This window comes from Magallana gigas, chromosome 5 (genome assembly GCF_963853765.1).
Source record: "Magallana gigas chromosome 5, xbMagGiga1.1, whole genome shotgun sequence".
Taxonomy (NCBI): Eukaryota; Metazoa; Mollusca; class Bivalvia; order Ostreida; family Ostreidae; genus Magallana; species Magallana gigas.
This window is the reverse complement of record NC_088857.1, coordinates 51,266,639-51,285,711: the sequence shown is the minus strand read 5'-3', so window position 1 is coordinate 51,285,711 and position 19,073 is coordinate 51,266,639. Positions and strand designations below refer to the sequence as shown.

The 19,073-nt window shown below is 33.9% G+C and overlaps 1 protein-coding gene across 2 annotated transcripts; it reads right to left on the bottom strand.

Moving 5' to 3' along the window:
* Positions 1–172: 172 nt before the first annotated feature.
* Positions 173–17,451, bottom strand: LOC105345047 (uncharacterized). Of its 2 annotated transcripts, none has more exons than XM_066086268.1 (8): positions 17,173–17,273; positions 16,859–17,028; positions 14,456–14,656; positions 14,169–14,264; positions 13,809–13,968; positions 13,443–13,518; positions 7,656–7,803; positions 173–1,182 (listed from the first exon to the last, which is right to left on the bottom strand). In XM_066086268.1, the coding sequence occupies exons 1-8, from the start codon at positions 17,210–17,212 to the stop codon at positions 430–432; spliced, it is 1,644 nt and encodes a 547-aa protein (XP_065942340.1). In that variant the 5' UTR covers positions 17,213–17,273; the 3' UTR covers positions 173–429. The 2 variants fall into 2 exon arrangements, with proteins under 2 accessions (XP_065942340.1, XP_034302163.2); XM_034446272.2 differs by lacking the exon at positions 17,173–17,273 and adding an exon at positions 17,294–17,451 and having other exon boundaries at positions 174–1,182.
* Positions 17,452–19,073: the final 1,622 nt, after the last annotated feature.

Genomic DNA, 19,073 nt, shown 5'->3' with positions numbered 1-19,073 from the left:
ACTATGATAAGCAGCACTATACATGTGAGATTTCGGAATACTCTCAAAGTGCCCCAAACCGCTGCGTTTAAAGAATTATCATGTACGGAAACATGTAAAAGAAAACAGAAAAGTTACAGCAAAAATATGCAAAAAATTGCTTTTATTTATAACTTGTAATTTCAACAATATTTGAAATATGAAGTTACCAGCCACAAACAATGAAGCAATACTAATCTACTGAAATACATCAAGAACTACTTATTTTTTAAAAAAGAAAAAAAAATACAAGGAGAAGACATTTGCAAATCAAATACAGATTCAACAAAATCGCAATTATCATCTATGAGCATAATTCTCGGGGATATTGTTATTATTTATGATATTATTTCTAGGAAAAAAGTGCTGACCGATTGTTAAAAGCTCATTTCCACTTTTTTATCCACCATTTTAACGTAGGCCCGTTGTACTTTCTGTCGAGTCTTCCAAACCAGATGAGTCAGAACTACTTCCTGACCTGCGCAGCAACTTCTCGAGCATGTTGCTGGTGCTTGTTACTGGAGACAAGCAGTCTTGTTCTGCCGAACACTCCCTCACAGGAGCGGAGCTTCCCTGTTGTATCATACCCTCGCTGTTGATCAAGATCTCGTTAACACTACCTTGGTTCTCAAACAAATCCAGCAAAATGTTGCATTGCTCCGTTGTCAGCTCTATGACATCTTCCATATTCTGCGCACCAACATTACTATTCTCATCTGTTTCAATCGACTTATTTTCGTTTGGGTAGCTTTTGGGGAAATCTTTTGTGGCTTGGTCATTCATCTTGCCATTCATCGCAAGTGATTTTTTCTCTTGAGCCTCGAATTGATTTTCTTTATGAAAAAACTCGGATGTTCCAAATTGTTGGTCGTCTGCTGGCCTTCCTGCCGCCATTTTTTTACTAAGGTGTTGTCGTAAGCCTTGTTTGACGTTTGGGTTGCTTTTCTGTTCGCGACATTTTTCAAATACAGATACTTTATTCTTTTTGCAGCTTGGTGAGCTTTTCTCTCCGGCTTGTTGAAAGAAGGACATCGTATTCTGCTTGCAAAATCCCTCCACCATGGCATTTATTTCTGACAAGCGTTGTTTGGGCTTCTTTTTCTTGGTTCTGACATCACCCATATCCTCTGTTAAACCGTACAGTTTAATCTTAAGTTCCAGTTGCTGTAAATATAAAAGACTAAAACGTTTGTATATGAATTTTGGCGGATATTTTTAAAATAACGTATTGTAATGCTTGCAGATGTCCTAAAAGCTTTCTCTTTTTGAATTGGATTTCATGAAAAAGGGTTCATATCTATACATGCAGGTCCATTCTAAAATGAGTTAATATTGATCTATTTTTTTAAAATTACTTTTTTTATTTCGTATCTTAAACTCTGAACTGCATTGTGGCCACAGTTTGTCTTCCAAGATCTTATCTAACTAAATGTCTGTTTACCATATTATTTATCATTGATAAAAGCATTCTCTGTGTTAACTCTTACAAGCTTTTATCAGACTTTTCAATCTTCGATTACATTATATAAAAAAGAATATTTTTGTAATAGCTCGCCAATTCATATGATAATTATTTTATAGGATCTAAGGTATCCAAAAACAAGAATTTGATGCCTAAATTTCTATTAGTTCTAAAGGTAATGGTAATCTGTACAAGTTGTTTATCTGTCCATATCAGCGCTCTTTATCCATCTAATGATATAAAGCCGAACAACTATTTATAAACCATGTTTATCGCGCTTTGTTGGGGAAGTATATGAGAAATGAAAGATTCATGAAGTTATGAATTACAATGTAAAACTTTGACGCTTCAAATCAGCATACTTAGCGCTTCATGCAAAACTAGATATGCCGATCTTAGGCATCGATGTATAAATCCTTGAATCTGCACAAAATGAAAGAAGATGGGGGAATAAGATGGCGCAAATGCCCATTTGGTTTAGTAATGAAATACAATTTTGAATTTATTTTTCCCCATTTAAATCTATTCAAATATAATACAACTTTACAAAAGCAAAATTTCTAACAATAGTCAGTTTTTAATATATTTAACAAAAAATAAGAAAAAAAATATTGTCGGAAATTTTGGTGGTATCGAATCCGTAACATAAAAACCCTAGATATATAAGGTTAGCTTATGCCAGGTACTCTAACCACTGAGCCATTTCAGACACAACAAAGTGGGTTTTTTAAATATTATGTGTGACTAAGGCCACGAACTACCCGACTTGTATTATTTTTTCAAAACGTTCAATTGTTGGGATACAAAATGATATTTTTTTAGTATAGTGGGTCATCTCTCCACGTTTTTGTTAATAGAAATCGGTGTGTTTTCCAATAGACCTTAAAGCTGACATGAATTCATAAAAGCATTTGGTCGCCATATTAGTTTCGATCGCTCCTCTACTGCCACTGGGGTATATATACCGGTTGAGAAAGTTACGGTCGGTTGTTTTCCGATCGAGGCATTCACGTTGCACGGACTTCTAAATGCATGAACTACACATTGTGCATGTAGTAAAATGTAGTAATAAAGAATAAAGAAAACAACAATCAATGAAATACAAAGTATATTTATTCTTTGATGTCCAAGGTATCTGTATTATTTTGCACAGATAGTGCTGCCTTACTTCGCATGCACATCGAACACGTGTGTCGTTCATACAGAGTGCATAACGTCTGCATCTTCTTGAAAACCCCGGCGACACTACATCCAACACAGTAGATAAATGATAGTAAATCCAAGAAAGTAACAACGTTTTTATCCGTTCCTACAAAAACTCCCCGTTTATAAAATCCATGCGATAATTGACATTGCTCTATCTGCCACAGTGTGTGGTTTGCGCATGTGCGATGTTATAATATACACAGGAAAACGGTCTACAATTATCGAGGAACTTCTGAAGTATCTGCGCCTGGATTTCAGTCTGTCTTGTTTCGTCGTTTATTTGATATATCTTGCCAGTGAAGTGGTTGTCATATTATTTTTGTTCAAAACGCGTTTTTACAAGTCTTTTCGTCCAAGGTAACGTGTTCGGGTGTGTGAAATTCCTGAATGGGGTGAAGCATGACGAGGGCTCTCGGCCTTATATAGGGTGTGTGTAGCGATGAGCAGAACAATAGAAATCGACAACAAATATGGCGGTAGTCGGAGATAAAAGGGAAGTAATGCGTATTTATGAATTCATGTCAGCTTTAATCAGACTATGAGAAAAATATGGAGCACAGACCCACTCTATAAAAGAAAATGCCTTGAAGTTCTAAAAAATGACAGTATTTGCAGGTTTTGATACGTATACGCCTGTTTGAGTCAACATATTCCAAGTATTGATCATACCTTTAGGTTAAAAATCAATGATTCGTTAAATATATATTGTTTTAAATGATTTTTAAAAAACCCATCAGATTTATTGATACTTAAATTTTTCAGCAGCCTGTCCGACCGCGTATGGGCATTTTACACGCCTTATCCACCCATCTTCTTTATTTCTATATCGATAGCACACGTGGAAATTAAAACAAGAATAGAATTCCTGGGTCCCCCACCGGTCAAGCAGTATACTATTATCGATCAAGGCTGATTTAGGAACTTGACCAAGGTATTAGTGTTATAAACATTTGGTATAAATTTCATGTAAATCCGTCAAAATTTGTAGGCATGAGAGCGCTTACAAGGTCAATTTTTTGATAAAACGGAGTCATTATTGTCGTCAAAGTCCCATAACTCCAACAAAAAGTATCGACCAATGCTGATTTCGAACTTGACCAAAGTATTAGTGGTATAAACATTTGGTATAAATTTAATGAAAATCCGTCAAAATTTGTAGGCATGAGAGCGCTTACAAGGTCAATTTTTGAATAAAACAGAGTCATTATTGTGATCAAAGTCCCATAACTCCAACAAAAAGTATTGACCAATGAACTTGACCAAGGTAATAGTGGTATAAACATTTGGTATAAATTTTATGAAAATCCGTCAAAATTTGTAGGCATGAAAGCGCTTACAAAAAAGTGTGACGGACGGACACACGGACGGACGCCCGGCATTTCTATGTCCCCGCTCCGCGTTGCGGCGGGGGACAATAAGAGCATCACAGATTTTGAAAACAAACAGAAGAAAAATATACTATTACCCTTAATTTGAAGACATTAGCATTTCTTAGCAGGGAAATATATTTCTTTTATTTCAAATATTTCTTTCATAGTCTATCATCATCCTGAAAATTTGAAAACCTTGCATCCAAAGACGATTTGTGCTAAATTTGATTTAAAAACAAGAGGCCCGTTGGGCCACATCGCTCACTGAAGCAACAATGGACGTTCAAAAGATATTGTGCCATATGGCCCCTCGGTAGAATAACAAAAAATGAATATTGTAAAGTATTCGAATTTTACACTTAATTTTGCATACACGTAATCTTTGACATTGTACCTTTATAAAATACTACTTTTACCCAGAATAAGAAAATCCTACGCAAGATATAAAACTAAACATATGATAGGGGTACACTGTTAACTTCCAATTCCCTATATTTTCGTTCTGCCCCACTCACCCACTTTATAAAGCGATCAAAATATATGAGAGCATATAGGTACATTTTATTCCTCAACTACTTACTAGTTATTGTATCTTTTTTAACAAAAAATACAATATAATAGTTATTGTATTTTATTTTTAAAGATTTTGTAGATATGAAGAAGAAAATTGTACCCCACTGCGCTCAATTCATTAAAAAAAATTATCTTCTCCATTATGATTAAATGACTGTTGTTTACCTGGCGAAAACTCGTGTGACTTTTATAACTTTACTCACACTTGATTGATGAATACACTGGAATGAAATATGTTGTCACGTGACATGTTAGAGAGCTATAAAAATCAATGTTACAGTACAGACAAGCACATCACTCTATTTTACTTAGGCCCACCCATTATTTACATCTTTATTCAAAAATAAAAAATGGCTACAAACCGGGATAATTTTCCGCTGTAATATTTCCTTAGGAATAGCGATAATTCCTTTATCCCCGCAACAGAAATGTGTCAGAACTATGGAAACTGTTTTTTGTACAAATATTTAACGTTTAGTTAGACATTTATAATGATAAACTAAAATGTCAGCGTTAATCGTAGAATATTAGCGAGATACAGAGCTCAAAATTCTGCTAGGGTTGAGTCATATTTTGTTTACACGAGTTTATTACATTCAGCTTAAAAATTTTTACTTCGTATTTCCAATTCAGCATTTAAAATGGAAAAAAAAGAATGGTCTCAGATCTGTTTAAAAACATAAGATTTGTGAGCAAATCTCTGTATTTTGCTTATCATTCGAAGATCAACACTTAAATATTGTTAGTTTTTTTGCACTTGTAAACAATTAAACGTAAGAGACATGCACTGTAACAAATAAAGAGCACAATTTATAGAATGAATCATATACACGTACAGTGTATATACCTACTTATTTTCGTCAGCGATATTAAACTATATTTAAACTAAATAAATTCGAGAAAATGCTGAGCATCTCAACAAAACACATTGCATTAATATCATTACGCGAAAGATCATACCGCATTACCGATAAAATGAATTGTGTTTTAGTACTTTTTTGATACATCAGATTTTGCTTAATTCGCGCAGGTAAACAGTCACCTGTCTGATTTACCGAAGTCTCTGCTTGATTTGATATGTTATAATCAGGAAATACAAGCGACAGTTCCCAGGTTACTAAGCATAAATAATGAAAACGAAACGAAAATCAAGACAAGCAAGCACCTCCGTCATATATGAAAACTGTCAACGCATTGAAATATTTAACCACAATTTACTTCACAAAATCGGCACCAATGTTCATGTATTTTGCATGTTTCAAAGATTCCTTTCGTACGCGAACTGTTGCAGAACATCATGGAGATGAGAAAAACGAATCGGACACTTGGCTAGCGAAGATGATGTCATGGCTGCTTTAAACAAAGAACCTCGTTTTAGAAGTATGGAACACATCTAGTCTTGGTAAGATAGGTACGCAAACCCTGGCCGGGGCAAAATAAAAGCCGAGGCAGATCGGCAATCGTCTATTCCAAAATAGGAATTGTTTTGCAGCAATATTTACAGCAAATACTAATATACTGGTTCGTAACATATCCTGAAAATTTTAATGAGATTAGCAGATTAATAACTGCCAATCTTTTGTTTTGCCTTGGCCCGGGTTTGCATCCCATTTTACTAAGACTCATGGAAAACCAAACCCGAAGCTATAAAATAATTGAAACACGCCTGTCCTTTATTATTATTTTCGTAATAACTCAGATTTGAAATAGAATTAGCCCATAATTATTGCAATTTATATTTTCCTTTCCCTAAGGATAATTTATGCTTAATTACATGTACATTGAATTTGACTTAGTAGTTCTTGAGAAGAAGATTTTTAAAAATGCACCCCCTCCCTTTTCAGTTTCAAGGTTTGCTTCGCTTTGAATAAAGATCGGTCTTTTATTTTTGGGAGTTGATTTTAATCAATTCTCCTATGCAGTTACTCTGGCAAACCGAATGTGAAACAGTGTTTGGACCTAAGCACAAATCATCACCGCTGACAAGATTTAGTTCTTGAAAATGATCGATAAATTCGATGTAATTTATCTTCAAGCATTGGTTTTTAAGAAACTTATTTATGAATACTTTGAAAATAGTCAGATGTTAAATAGTACGAACAATTTAGATATTTTTTACAGTCCAGTCGTATGTATTCATACGCCAGAGTTCAAAAAAGTCTCGTTCAACCATCGGCTGTCTCCGTAAATCTCCGACAAGCAGAGAGTCATTCTATATTTAGATGTCGCGTCATCAAGCTATCACGTGACCTGGTGTACACATTCTCTTGTTGGAAATCAACGGAGACAGCCGAGCATCTGGTTGAACGAGACTAGAGTTCATTATTGCTTGGATCCATACAATTTTTTGAATATTTCGATTACTTATACATAGTTTGATGGAATCAATTCTATCTTTAATCATAACACAACATGATTCATACCGGGTTTTTCTCAAAATTCTTGTCGGAAAAGTCCGAGAATTCATATTATAAAAATGTGCATAATTCAAAGATATATTATAAACTACTTGCCAAGCAAAGTAACATTTCGTTGATTTTAAAATGATTAATAATCGATAAAATCAACTCCCGTCAGTACTTCAGTACTTTGATTGCAATTTATATTTGCCTTCCCATAAAGATGCTTTGTGCCCAATTTGGTTGAAATTGGCCAAGCAGTTTTAGAGAAAAAGTTCAAAATGTAAAAAAGTTTACAGACGGGCAGACAGACAGACAGACGGACGGACGGACGACGGTCAAAATGTGATCAGAATAGCTCACTTGAGCGTTTTTCAGCAGATAAAAACATTTAATCACGTGCTTATCACGATCGTAAAGATCGCTCTTATAAATGTCGAAAATGATTCTTTACAACGTCACAAGCTACGGTTTAATACGTACGAGCGTTCATTACTGATTTGAAAGATATTGAATTCATGAACAATTATGGGGCTGACATTTACGTATACTAGTATTTAACAATCATTTTTAGAATGCTTTTAAAATACTAACAGTCATTTGATAACTATTTATGCATGTACTTACAAAGATTCTGAAGAGAAGTTTTTGATACTTGGAGTCCATGACTGCCTGGTTCTCCTCCAGTTTGTGCAGCTTATACTTGTCTCTCTTCAGCTCCTTCATATATTCCACGGAAGCCTTTAAGATGGAACCTTTGTTCTGTTTGAGGTCACTGTAAGACAGTTTTCCATATATGAAATTTACTTTACCTGTATGAAACCGTAAGAAACGTATCGATGAAATACAAGCGTAAATTCGTTGACGATAGAGATACTCGTTTTTTGGTTTTTTTTCTTTTTGTTTTTTTTTCTTTTTGTTTTTTTTTTCGTTTTTTTTTTTTGGGGGGGGGGGGGGTACTGTTAGTTTTCACATAGCTGCGTTATCGATGTATTTTATTTTTGCAAATTTTATATAAGTCGCGTGTTATAATTTCGAATGCCAACTGCCCCATAAATCTTTCTCCTTTTTGATAAACAAAACGTTTATACGAGCTAATACGAACAATTGCAAGGGGGTGGTGGGTTTGGAAATGTTTCGAATCGTGACTGTATTATTTAAAGTGGTATAGGGCACCTCCATATTGCGATGTATTTTCAATCGAAATAAACAAAATAAGATTAAGTGTAATTCTATAGATTTTTTCTTTTTCGAAATTTTATCTTAAAGCGTAGCACAATGGGTTCGAGTGTTAACTACGAATGATCTGTAAGGGAATAGTTCGAATCCCACTGTTATTTTTACCTTTCAAAAAAGTTTTGTTATTATGAAATTTTAAAATTCTAAAACAATGAAAGTATTTTGATTATTGTGTACTTTTATCCACATTAATTTCATGAAGTGTCGATACTAGTACCTTTATCAATCGACTAGAAACAGCTTATCAAACAACATGATGCCCGGCGTCCCTTCAAAAACGTCCACCACAGTAAAGACCTATAGTCCATCATTTCTGTAATTGGTTTGCCAAAAAAGGGGCGATAACGAGGTGACCCACATTTGACCGCGGTCGGTAAATGAGGTTTGTCATCATGTGTGTGATTTTTGTTTATAGTTGCAGACATCTTGGGCGACATAAATGCCATGTCACAAGTTACGAAATGAAATATTCTATTATTGATTAGTAGCAGTTATTTGTAGCAAATACAAAATGCCTCATATTGCTGTCATAGCTCGTGTCAAACATAAACATTAATCACACAGGGTTTAATGTTCCTATATCAGGCATACCGATGTTTTGTCTTATCCATGTTTGTCTTAGCCATAGACCTTGTTGTTTCCGTTTTCACAATTAAAATTTAATTCTATAATTTAACATAATATTTAAGTCAATTTGTCACACGAATAACCTATTTCTATCTGACAAATAAATGAATTTTCGATTGGTATCGATTGGTAGTGGTACTCAGTCACCAAAGCAGAGTTTCGGGGGGTGGTCCAAACTGGACATTCTCCGTATTTAATAGCGATACCTTAAAGGTTAATGTGGCGTATTTTTTCATGATAAGAAATATTTGATTGATTGATTTATTTGAATATGTTATTTAAGGAATGAATTTGATTTCTACCTATGTTATACGATATAACATAACTTTACGCTATATAAACCGCGAAGCGGTTTATAAAAAAGCGTAAACTTTTACAAGTTATGTTATAAGGCCCATTGATTAGTTAAAACATGTTGATTTGTACAATTTTTAAACGTAACGTCAAGCAGATTTTAAAATACGTTTCGCTCGCACGTCTTATTGTATTAAACGTAGGCAAGTTATGTTATATGATATATATGAATCTGTTTAGCCAATCAAATGAGGCGTTACAATCAGAATTAAATTATATAAAGATATATCTTTACAATAAATTACGCAGTTTATATCAATCGGTTTAAAAAGATAGAGAAATTTATAAATAATTTATATAATTATTTTCGCGTACACAATAAATACAGCATTTGAATAAACCCCGCCTTAAATCGGCCACGTGATACCACGCTCAGTCTATCACAACAACAATGGCGACGACGAGAAAAATGGGTATACCCGTAATAACATTAAGTTTGACAGATTTGGCCAAGAAAGAAAAAAGAGACAGACTGACAAGGGAAGATTGTCATCGGAGACTATGTCGATTGATGGAATATGAATTAAAGCCGAATTAAATTTAAGTTTAATAAGTTTTTATCATGAAGTTGTAGGGGTTTTGCTAGTCAGGTTCGTACGTGCTCCATGTGTTCCATGTCTCTACTTTATAAGTTATGAACCACAAGAGAGGTGGTATTCACTCATTTTACCGTGTCGTTGATGCTAAAGTAGTGTTTCATCTTTATTACACATAATTAGCAATTTGTATCGTTCTACATTAATGAATAAGGGAATAATAATGCTTCGGGTATCATCTGATATAAGAACTATCTAATTTAAGACATGAAAAACGTGATTCTAATTTGTAAACAAACTGTTCTTCCATCGTGTTTTCAATACTAGGTTTTCCTGCACTTATGCGCAGTGGCGTTACAAATGGCCGATCACATTAATATTCATCAGACGTGTAGCAAAGTTTGGAGACAAATAACTAAAGAAAGAACATGTTTTGCGGGCCTAGAGTTTGTGAAACGTCTAATTATAAGAAGCATGATGTATATTTTTACTTAAACTCATGTCAAAAATTTTACTCCAAATACGCCACATATATACCTTTAAAAAGAAAACATCGATTTTTGAGGAATAGAGGTGTAGGTGGTCTTACTTTCTGTCCCTAATGGATTTACGTTTTTCTATTCTGACAATGCTTAAGATTTTAATCAAGGTAAAGTTAATATTTTGTACGATTTTATTAAAATTATGATCGAATTTCTTGTAATTAGGATCATTAGTTTGCCCTTGTCCTACGGTATGGCAGAACTCGTCCAAAACCGGCAAAAGGGATTTATACAGTGGTCTGTCTTTAATTACAGCCCCTGCCCAACAATATGTATCGTGTCATTATCAGAAACAATAATTTCAACACATTATTAATAACTCCTTCGAGCAAGAACACTGCCATTTATCGTGTTAAGATCAGGACAATGGTTCCGTTATCTAATTAATAACTTACTAGTACAAATGCACTTACAGTGTGGACTAAAAGCTTTGCCGGTGTAACGTCGGAAAATGACCCCCGTAAAGTAATGACCGGGGGTCATTTTTGGACGTAGAATAATTCTACGCAGAAAAATGACCTCCGGTCATTATTCTACGTCGAAAAATGACCATATAACCTGAAGAATAAGTGTCAATTTCATAAAAATGAGCACAATCTACATGAAGAAAAGTGACCCCTGTAGAATAATGACCCCCTTATAGATTAAAGTTTTTCAGTATATTTTTTCTTACTATTTGTGAAATAGTCTTTATAATATTGTAATTTTTACTGTAGTTTACAGAAAGAAACAGAAATTATAATTCATATTAAAATAAACTTTAAATGAAAGAAGGGGTATATCTAAAATAGAAATCCTTCCGTTAAAACAAGATACTGACGTATATGTATTGCATCGGGGTATGGTTGTCATCTTAACAATTACATTTACATGTATCTATGGTGTTCCGATAGAGCCACTTAGACCTTCGCACTTTCGCCTTTAGGGGAAGATGCGAGAGTGCAAAGTTGCAAAGTCGAAGGTGCGACGGCGAAGGAGCGAAAGTGCGAAGATGCGACGGTGAAGCGCGAAGGCAAAAGTGCGAAGTTGCGAAGATTCGCCTTTGCAACTTTGCACTCTCGCCTTCGCATCTTCGCGCTTTCGCCTTCGCCTTTTTATAACTGAAGAGCTCTCTTTTGTTTAAAGGGTTCCGAGGCATAATTTGGAAATTTTATTTTATAAAATTAATAAAATTAAATTATCATGGGGGATTGGGTCCGGACCCCCTCTCCCCTTTTACTGCATGAAATTATTAATATTGAATTTTCCGGGATGGGGGGGGGACCCTATAGATGAAAGTGCAAAGGTCGAAGTGGCCTTATCGGAACATCATATGTATCTCATTATTACGAGTGACAACACATTAAATTATTTCGAAATACAAGAAACTATAAAACAAAATTCTTTTTATTGGCGTCGACATTGTTCATGAATTATACTTGCATTGACGATTTCCCTACTACAAACTGCTGGGTATGCAAGTGCATCACCCGGAATTCATGATGAAATCAAAATTATGAAAAGTTTACTCCACTGTGAGGCATTATGACCAAGCTGAAGTTAGCAGGCACTGACAGCAGACATTACGCCAGTAGAGTTAACGGTCAATAATTAAGCAAAATCGTCAAAGTACTGAGAGTACTCGAACAGAAAATATATTTTACTTTATCATCGGCATACTTTAGTTAATATCAAGATGATTAATGCATCAATAGTTTGTATGAGCATTGATAACTTTGGATACAATAAAGATCGTGTGATCAAAATCAAGGGGGATATAAACCTCTTACATGGGCCCGAACCCCTTATCAACGCTTTTGGAAACAGTTTCTTCTTATTATAATCGAACAGTGTTTATTATCTATTTAAGATGCACTATAGTCAGGTACTCTTCACACATTTGCTCTAAAAGAATAAAGTCTATTCATGATCACAACTACAACATTAAAACAAATGTTAAGAATATCGATGTTGAAGGACACAAAACTAACGTAAAATGATTTTGAAAAAAATCACTTTCCCCCAGAAATGTATAAAGAAGTATTCATATTCCTACGTTACCTGCCCCCTAGTCTTTTTCATGAAAATATATACATGTCTCATTCTTCGATTGACAATTCATTCACAAATGAATATTGCTTATATTATTACAACAATTTTTCTTTTATGATTATTGTTCGTTGATTATCACACAATATCCTCATTGTGTATGAATTTGGTTTTTATTTATTTGCGTCATTTCCCGCCATATGTCGATGAGAGGAGTGACGTAACTGTTAACAATCAATGTGTGGCAATGTAAGAGTGTTTTGTGTGTGCTTGCTACGGATATGAAAAACTATACACAGCGATTTATTTACAAGTTCGGTGTTTATAACTTCAAAATCAGTTGAACAGAGTAAGTAATTTTAAAGTCGTATCCTGGATAAGGGGTAACAAATTTCTACTCTTGTTTACAGAAGGGGTCATTTGTCTACGGGGTCATTTTTCTTTATGTTTAACATGAAGAAAATTAACCCCTGTCTTTTTTTCTTCAGAAAAATCCAAATATTCTTCAGATGGGGGGGGGGGGGAGGGGCTCATTATTCTACGTGAAAAATGACCCCTGGTCATTGTTCTACGGGGGTCATTATTCTTCATTACACCGGCACTGTTTACGTTATTTCAGACATTATATATTACTGAATTTAACAATTGGTTTACATACACACACGCCTAGCGTTATTTTAAGTATCATTGATACATTACTGGGACTAATGGATCATCATTGGTTTACAGACACTTCTAGCGTTACATCAAGTATCATTGATACATTACTGGGACTAATGGATTATCTTTGGCTTACACACACGGCTAGCGTTATATCAAGTATCATTGATACATTACTGGGACTAATGGAATATCGTAAGCTTAAAGACAAGGCTAGTGTTATATCAAGTATCATGCATAAATGGAATATCATTTATTTAGTTTACTCAAACTGAAAGTTATTTTGTGTGACAAGTTACCGATCAAATTATTTTTTCCGTTAATAACTTGCATTTTGCACTTTATTATGAAAGCACTGGCTTGAAAAATAAATTGAAATTGAAAAAATCAACATAAACAACCTGTAAATATACACATATTTTTCTTACGGTGGAATACTGGAAGGAAGGAGGGTGCCTAATTCTTTAATCCTGTCATTGATGTTATAACGTCTCCGCCGCTCAACTGAAAATAAACAAAAAATATCATTATTAAATGTAACATTTCCTTACGAGTGAAACGTAGAATTAGTACCCCATAAAAAGTTTACCCTTCACTACATTGCAAAACTAATATTCATGTCTCCTCCTTCCTCGAAAAAATTGGTTCCGCGCAGGCACTATTTTTCTTTTCTTTGAAATAATATGAGGTTGGATTTGTAATGACATATTGTTTGTTATCCTATGGCATATTTGCCTTAACTTGAAATAAATATTTAAAAAAACCAGTTATTCATAAACGATATGCTTGCTCACTTATATTGTGGTTATCTTTTTTTCTCCGGTCTTTCCTCCAGCTTTCCTCTTGGTCTGACGTCACGGATTGATTGACACTGCCCTCTAGCGAACTATGGCCACTCACACTGGCTATCGCCGATGTTTTTGGATAATTCGATAGACCTCCAAAATGATTGTCCTGAAAAGAAAAAATTATAAGCTTATCCAGCTGATCATCAGACTGCAGTGATACTGAACACATCGATATATTATTTATTTAGTCCCCCGAACATAACCGTATAAATGCATAGTTGATTTTTTTTTTGCAACGATTGAAAAAAAAAATGATTAAGTCCAGCTATTTACGCACAGTTCTGTATTTGCTTGCTAAATACTTACGGGGGATGTGACGGATTGTTCCACTGTTTCTAAATCTTGGACAAAGGAGGTGTCCACCTGAACTGCGTTTATTACATCTCCTATCAGACAGTCAACCTACAGATAAAACACGTGCGTGGATCTGAATGGTTCCTCATATACAGTTGTTTTAAAGGCATTGGATTCACATTGATAGTGTTAAATCCCCTGCTTCTGCGTGTTTGTCTGTTTATGGTCGATTTTCAGTTCGCGGGCTTGTTTTTTTTAAACCAAAGATTCAAATTTTACCAAATTTCTAAGAAACTTACATCATCTAGATCTTCCATGTTGGAAATGGCGCTCCGTAGCTCTTCAGAAAGTGGGATATCGTCAACCTCTCTGCTAGAGCTACAGTCTACGATCGAACCCAAAACATTCCCGATATCCATACTGCTACAGTTTTGTTGATCGTGGGTATCAACAGACGATGGCGCCGAAAAATTGATGATTGAGAAACCTTGAGAGGAATTCTACAAAAGTGACCAGTCGTTTTAGATTCTCAATGAACCTGGGATGCGAGGAAATAATACGAGTATCTAACATATAATGATATTTTATTTTTCATATTTCATTGTGGAAAAAAAACATATGACGGTTTCCAAAATTTAATTTCATCATTAAAGTTCCACATCTCGATATAAAACGCAAATATCTTAGTCTGAACTTATCAATCAACATTATGAAGTCAAATTTGCGATTTCAATCCAAGACTAGGTAAAAAGTTTTCTGTGAAAATAATTTTAAAAAATGAGACTTTTAAAATTCTTTGAATTTCGGATCTTCTTTTATATCAAAGAAGTGTGAAAAAAGGCTGCAATTCCAAATTGAAACTAATATATACTCCCGCAAAAATGTACACAGTCTAAAGTCTTGTTTTGCACTAAGATGAGCAATATCTATTTAAAATTGTGATCCATATTTATAAATGCGCACGTTTACATACGCGCATTTTTTTTTTTGTACTTTCGCTGCGTTTCAAAAGAGACTTGGTTGTTTCTTCTGAAATATACACTAATAAATATATTTTAAATCAGAATGGTTATATATAATTTTTCTCGATTTTGTTTTGTTTCGTTTCGTTTTGTTTCGTTTTGTTTCGTTTCGGTAGATTTCGTTTCGTTTCGGTAGATTTCGTTTCGTTTCGGTAGATTTCGTTTTGTTTCATTTAGTTTCGCACTTTACAGGTACCCTTTTGAAACTAACACTGCCGAATTATAATGCCAGGGCCAAGACATGCGGTTTACGGAAAAATATCAAATATGCCACAGAACATTGCTTAAAGAATTAACAACTACTTTAGTTATTGATGTATCTCACTTGTCAGTTGAAATATTTATCTTTATAATTGGGTTTCTGATAAATTTGAAAAAAAAGTATTTCTTCGCTAGAAATGATGATTTCCCTCTGGAGATATTACTTTTTTAAAAAGGATATATAGACATTTTTTTTCGGAACTGCATGTTAAGCGGATGCTACTACATTGGTACTGGCATAATTACCCGGCAAAGTGTTAATTTTTAATCCTCTATTTGTATCTTCTATTGGTAATTTGTATTTCATACTTATTCTTTGGTCATTCAATTAGAATTTTGTCATCCAATTAGCTATGCAGAAATCATTACAAAGATAAAAGTACATAGACATTACCTGACAAGACTTAATGGGGAGAGAAATCAGACATTCCCAGTCGACACGTTATTTTCTTGCTTTTACATGCCCCATTTACTCCAAGAGTTCACCTTATATTGTAAATGTTCGGCATTTTATGTGACCGTGTTTATTTTGGTCTATGATTATAAATGAAGCGTTTTATGTTTCAATTATCGAAATAAAAAAAATTATATCAGGATAAAACCTTTATTGAATTGTTAAAGAATTTTTTTATTAAACATTGGATTACGGGGGCTACACATAAACAAAACCAAAAAAGAAAACAAAACATTAAAGTTCGATCTACAAATACATATACGGTACTTTACGTATAATTTGCCGCACACGTTCGGTAGAATGAAGTAAAAATTTGAATAAATCTTATCATAGTTGGTCAAACACGGGTTTAACTTTGAAGAGTCCATAAATAATAAGACTCGCATATTTAAGCCGTAAATCTCGTGCCTAACAAAGCAGAACCTATTAATGGCACTTTTATTATAATCATTGTATTCAAGTTCAAATTTGCCTTTCAGTAAAAAGTTGTTATGTTGATAGAGAAGACGCGATATTTTTGATAAATATCAAAATTAATAATGTTTTGGTAAAAATATTCGAAAAGTATTGAAAATTAAAATTAGCTAGAAGTAGAGATTCATCAATTCAAATTAAATTCCATGAAGACGAATCATAAAAAAAAAACCATTTTTTTAAACGAGGAAAACAACCAACTGACTTTGCCAAGCCCTATTCCCCCCTCCTCCCCCCTCCGGAGGAGTAAGTTTGCATCTTACAATTTGCCATACATCAACTTTGGAATCCTTTTTATGGTGTCCTAAACGAGGAGGGGACTATATATAATAATAAATGTCATAAAATCAGTCTTACTACGTGCCTGATTAGCGATAATAAGTATTAAAATTTACTAATCAAACTTTAAAGTCTTAAATTCATTGGTATCTGATCAATCAAAATTTAGCACTGCTAATTAATACATTACTAGTATAGGAAAACAAAATTACCTTTTCTACCAAGTCCTTCGGTTTGTTTTTACAATCGTCGGTCTCTATCATCGAGTTGTCTTCATCGTTGTCTATACCATTCCTGTACTGTTCATCCATATGCAAAAGTTGTCGTCGAATGGCTTGCAGTCTTTTGCTTGCATTATACATTGTTTTTATATTAGTGATCTCTGAAATTAAAAGGAAATTTTTAAAAAAAAATTAAACCAACATCAGATCCCATGCTGAAATAAATCAGTGCATTATAATTTTCAATATATGATATTATTATGGAGTATAAAATTGATACAAAAACAAATAATCAAAAAAATAACCGAAATCAATCTCCAAAACGATTTTAAATATCAAATTCATGGACGCAATTCACATTGACTCCATCTGTAAAAGTGAAAAAATGACCAATTTTCCTTCTATATTAGTTTTAATCTTGCATACCTTAACTGATAAAACTCCGAACACAGATTGGCGAAGGCGACTGGTTTGCATGACAAGATGTTCTGGGGTTCAATATCCTGTCACATATATTTAACATAAACGGACATGCGTCCTGGTATTTCATCCATGACCCCAAAACCATCAGACACGGAGCTAGCCACTGTACAGAGTTTTTACCTGGCAGACAAGAAAATCCTTTTATTTCACCATTTTGGTTCGGAGTGAAGGAAGCTGGGAGGTCATCAAATTAACCATCAGATCTACCTTAAAGTCTGACTTATGATATCAGTGGCCACAGATTAACACTTAGTGAAGAAAAAAACCCAGATAATTTAGCCGTGAAAATTGATTACTTTTCTATATCTTAATAAAGAGTTATCAGAAGATTTATAAAAAAAAGTCTATGAATGGTCCCGACCATGGAGTCCTCTAAAATAAAAAAGAGTTGTTTTATACATGTTTAGTTTATGGGTTTTTCTCTATGATTAATTTGTCTCTTAAGTTTCCTTTTTTTTTTAATTAAAGATTTTTCTCTATTTAACCCTATCTAAAAATTCAAATATTCCATCATTTAATCGACACGAAAGTACAAAATTTAAACAAAGCTATATCTGACATTTTTATTCCAACAGTTGATTTCTTTTCGGTTTTCTTAAAAATTGTATAAATTTTACAGGTTTGGTGTTAGCTGGATTCGGTCCCAGCAATATCTTTGTCACGTGGAATATTTTTTTAATTTGATGAAGCAATTTTGCTGATTCAGGGATTTAAACCATGGTAAAAATATATTTTCTTGATATTTGGCTCCAGGGGTATTTTAACTTTTGCATTGAGTTAATTTGTCATTCAACAAGTTTGATACGACTAATTGATCTCAAACAATGCAATCAACAATTAAGTTTGTATAATGCAATTTTTATCATTTTGGAGAAAGAAAGTTTAACGGACCTTCCATTTTGGAGAAAACAAGGTACAAAGTAGACAAGCCAAGAAAAAGATGTCATTTACTAATCAGGACCGCAAAGAAGTTAACGTTTACATGTTTACAAATGTCAATAAATCTAGCTAACAATGTCGCCCCCTCCAGTATTTGTGTTTGTATTTGATTAGAATAGGAAATAATATATGTTCGGCTGAGCGAAGAGAAAGAGAACCTTATGTTCCTTTTGACACTGAGAATATGGAGACTGAATAAAAATTTAAACATCTGGTTTTGCACTGGATATCGTTATGTATTGAATATAACAGAAATTTTTTTTTTCAAGAACTCGTGTCTTTTTACTGAACACGAAATTGTATTCATTTAAACCGTGGATATAAAATTTCAGATTAGGTAAAGACACAGTTGTAAATATCAAACAATGTGGTAGGCTAAGATCATCTTTAATCTAATTTACCGAAGGAAAAATCAATTTAAGTTACTTTAGAAGTTGGATAAAAATAAGCACATTAGAAAGCAGGGGTTGATTAACATATTGACCACTGTCCTTTGCGATACTGTGATTCGGTTTTACAAACATACATGCGTACATGTATTAAGTTGATTTTTGTTCTGGCAGTTGCTGCTCCGATCACTCATTCATACGACCTGGCTATGAACAGGTGTTCTGTTGTGTGCATGAAAATGCTTGGAATATAAACAAGAGTGCCTTTATAACACGTTTTGTTCAGTGTTTTGGTTTAACAAAAATAATTATAGCGAAATTAACAATAACACTAGAGCTGACCCCAAATTACGTAAGCTGAGCGCATGAACTTACAACGTGACCCCTGTAATTTC

What these genes read in the sequence shown, in the direction of transcription:
- LOC105345047 (XM_066086268.1), bottom strand. Translation starts at nt 17,212, where the DNA reads ATGAATTTGATATTTAAAATCGTTTTGGAGATTGATTTCG. An exon ending in AACAATCCGTCACATCCCCC is followed by an intron (nt 13,969 to 14,168) that starts GTAAGTATTTAG and finishes TTTTCTTTTCAG; the next exon opens with GACAATCATTTTGGAGGTCT. An exon ending in CTTCCTTCCAGTATTCCACC is followed by an intron (nt 7,804 to 13,442) that starts GTAAGAAAAATA and finishes ACTGTCTTACAG; the next exon opens with TGACCTCAAACAGAACAAAG.